Source organism: Egretta garzetta, unplaced genomic scaffold, assembly GCF_000687185.1.
Source record: "Egretta garzetta isolate BGI_Z169 unplaced genomic scaffold, ASM68718v1 scaffold1346, whole genome shotgun sequence".
Taxonomy (NCBI): domain Eukaryota; kingdom Metazoa; phylum Chordata; class Aves; order Pelecaniformes; family Ardeidae; genus Egretta; species Egretta garzetta.
In genome coordinates, this window is record NW_009260003.1 from 56,144 (window position 1) to 56,942 (window position 799).

The following is a 799-nucleotide window of genomic DNA, read 5'->3' on the forward strand; positions in this document are numbered from 1 at the left end:
CCCCCCCAGTGCCCAGCACAGGGGCACGGTCCCTGCCCTGCTCCTGCTGGCCACACCACTCCTGATCCAAGCCAGGATGCCGCTGGCCTTCCCTGCCCATCAGTGCTGGGCTCCTTTGGCTGTAACTACAGCCAGCACGTCACTGTCCCAGTGGTGTCAGGAAATAACCCAGAGAGAAAGCCTCCTGGTAATCTGGGGGACGCGGCCCCTTGGGAAGTGGGACCTGGTGTCCTTGTGCTGCCCCTTTTTGGGAGCTTTCTCCAGCCCCGCGTTTCTGGGCGTAGATTCGCATTCCCCACGCAGCTTCGTTCCCTCTCCTCCTCTTTCAGGCTGGTACACACCGCCCAAGGAGGACGGCTAGCACGGGTGCTGCAGGACCAGGCTGATTGATCTCCTGGATGCTCTACTTGGATTTTAACGACGCCTCTTGGCTTTCTCCCAGGATGTAATCGCTCTGCCTGTTGCAGGACAATAATGGCTGTTAAAAACTCTAAATAAAACTGTTTAAGCAGTTGGACTGACCTAAAACACTCGCTGGACCCTCGCTAGCAGGCGTTCTTGTTAAAACAAACTTTTGAGCCTCTTGTATCGCTGGAAACTTTCGACTCTACTCCGGTCTAGAGCGTCCTCCTTACCTATGCTATGGATTTAATTTATTTTCTTATTTCATGTACACTGCTTTTTTTTGTTACAGTGTATGATGGATGTGTATGGAAAATGTATCTTTGGAGAAAAATTACAGTTTGTTAATTTGAAGAGGCTGGTCTGACTAAAAACTTTATTTTATTTTCCCCACCCA

The 799-nt window shown here is 50.6% G+C and overlaps 1 protein-coding gene across 1 annotated transcript in view; it reads left to right on the forward strand.

Moving 5' to 3' along the window:
• The window catches only part of UBE2Q1 (ubiquitin conjugating enzyme E2 Q1), a 7,596-nt gene extending 6,835 nt beyond the window's left edge, over nt 1–761 (forward strand). The window contains exon 12 of the mRNA XM_009640583.2: nt 330–761. Within this exon, the coding sequence (XP_009638878.2) occupies nt 330–361 (32 nt within the window). The 3' untranslated portion in view covers nt 362–761. The remainder of the gene's footprint in view (nt 1–329) is intronic.
• Nucleotides 762–799: the final 38 nt, after the last annotated feature.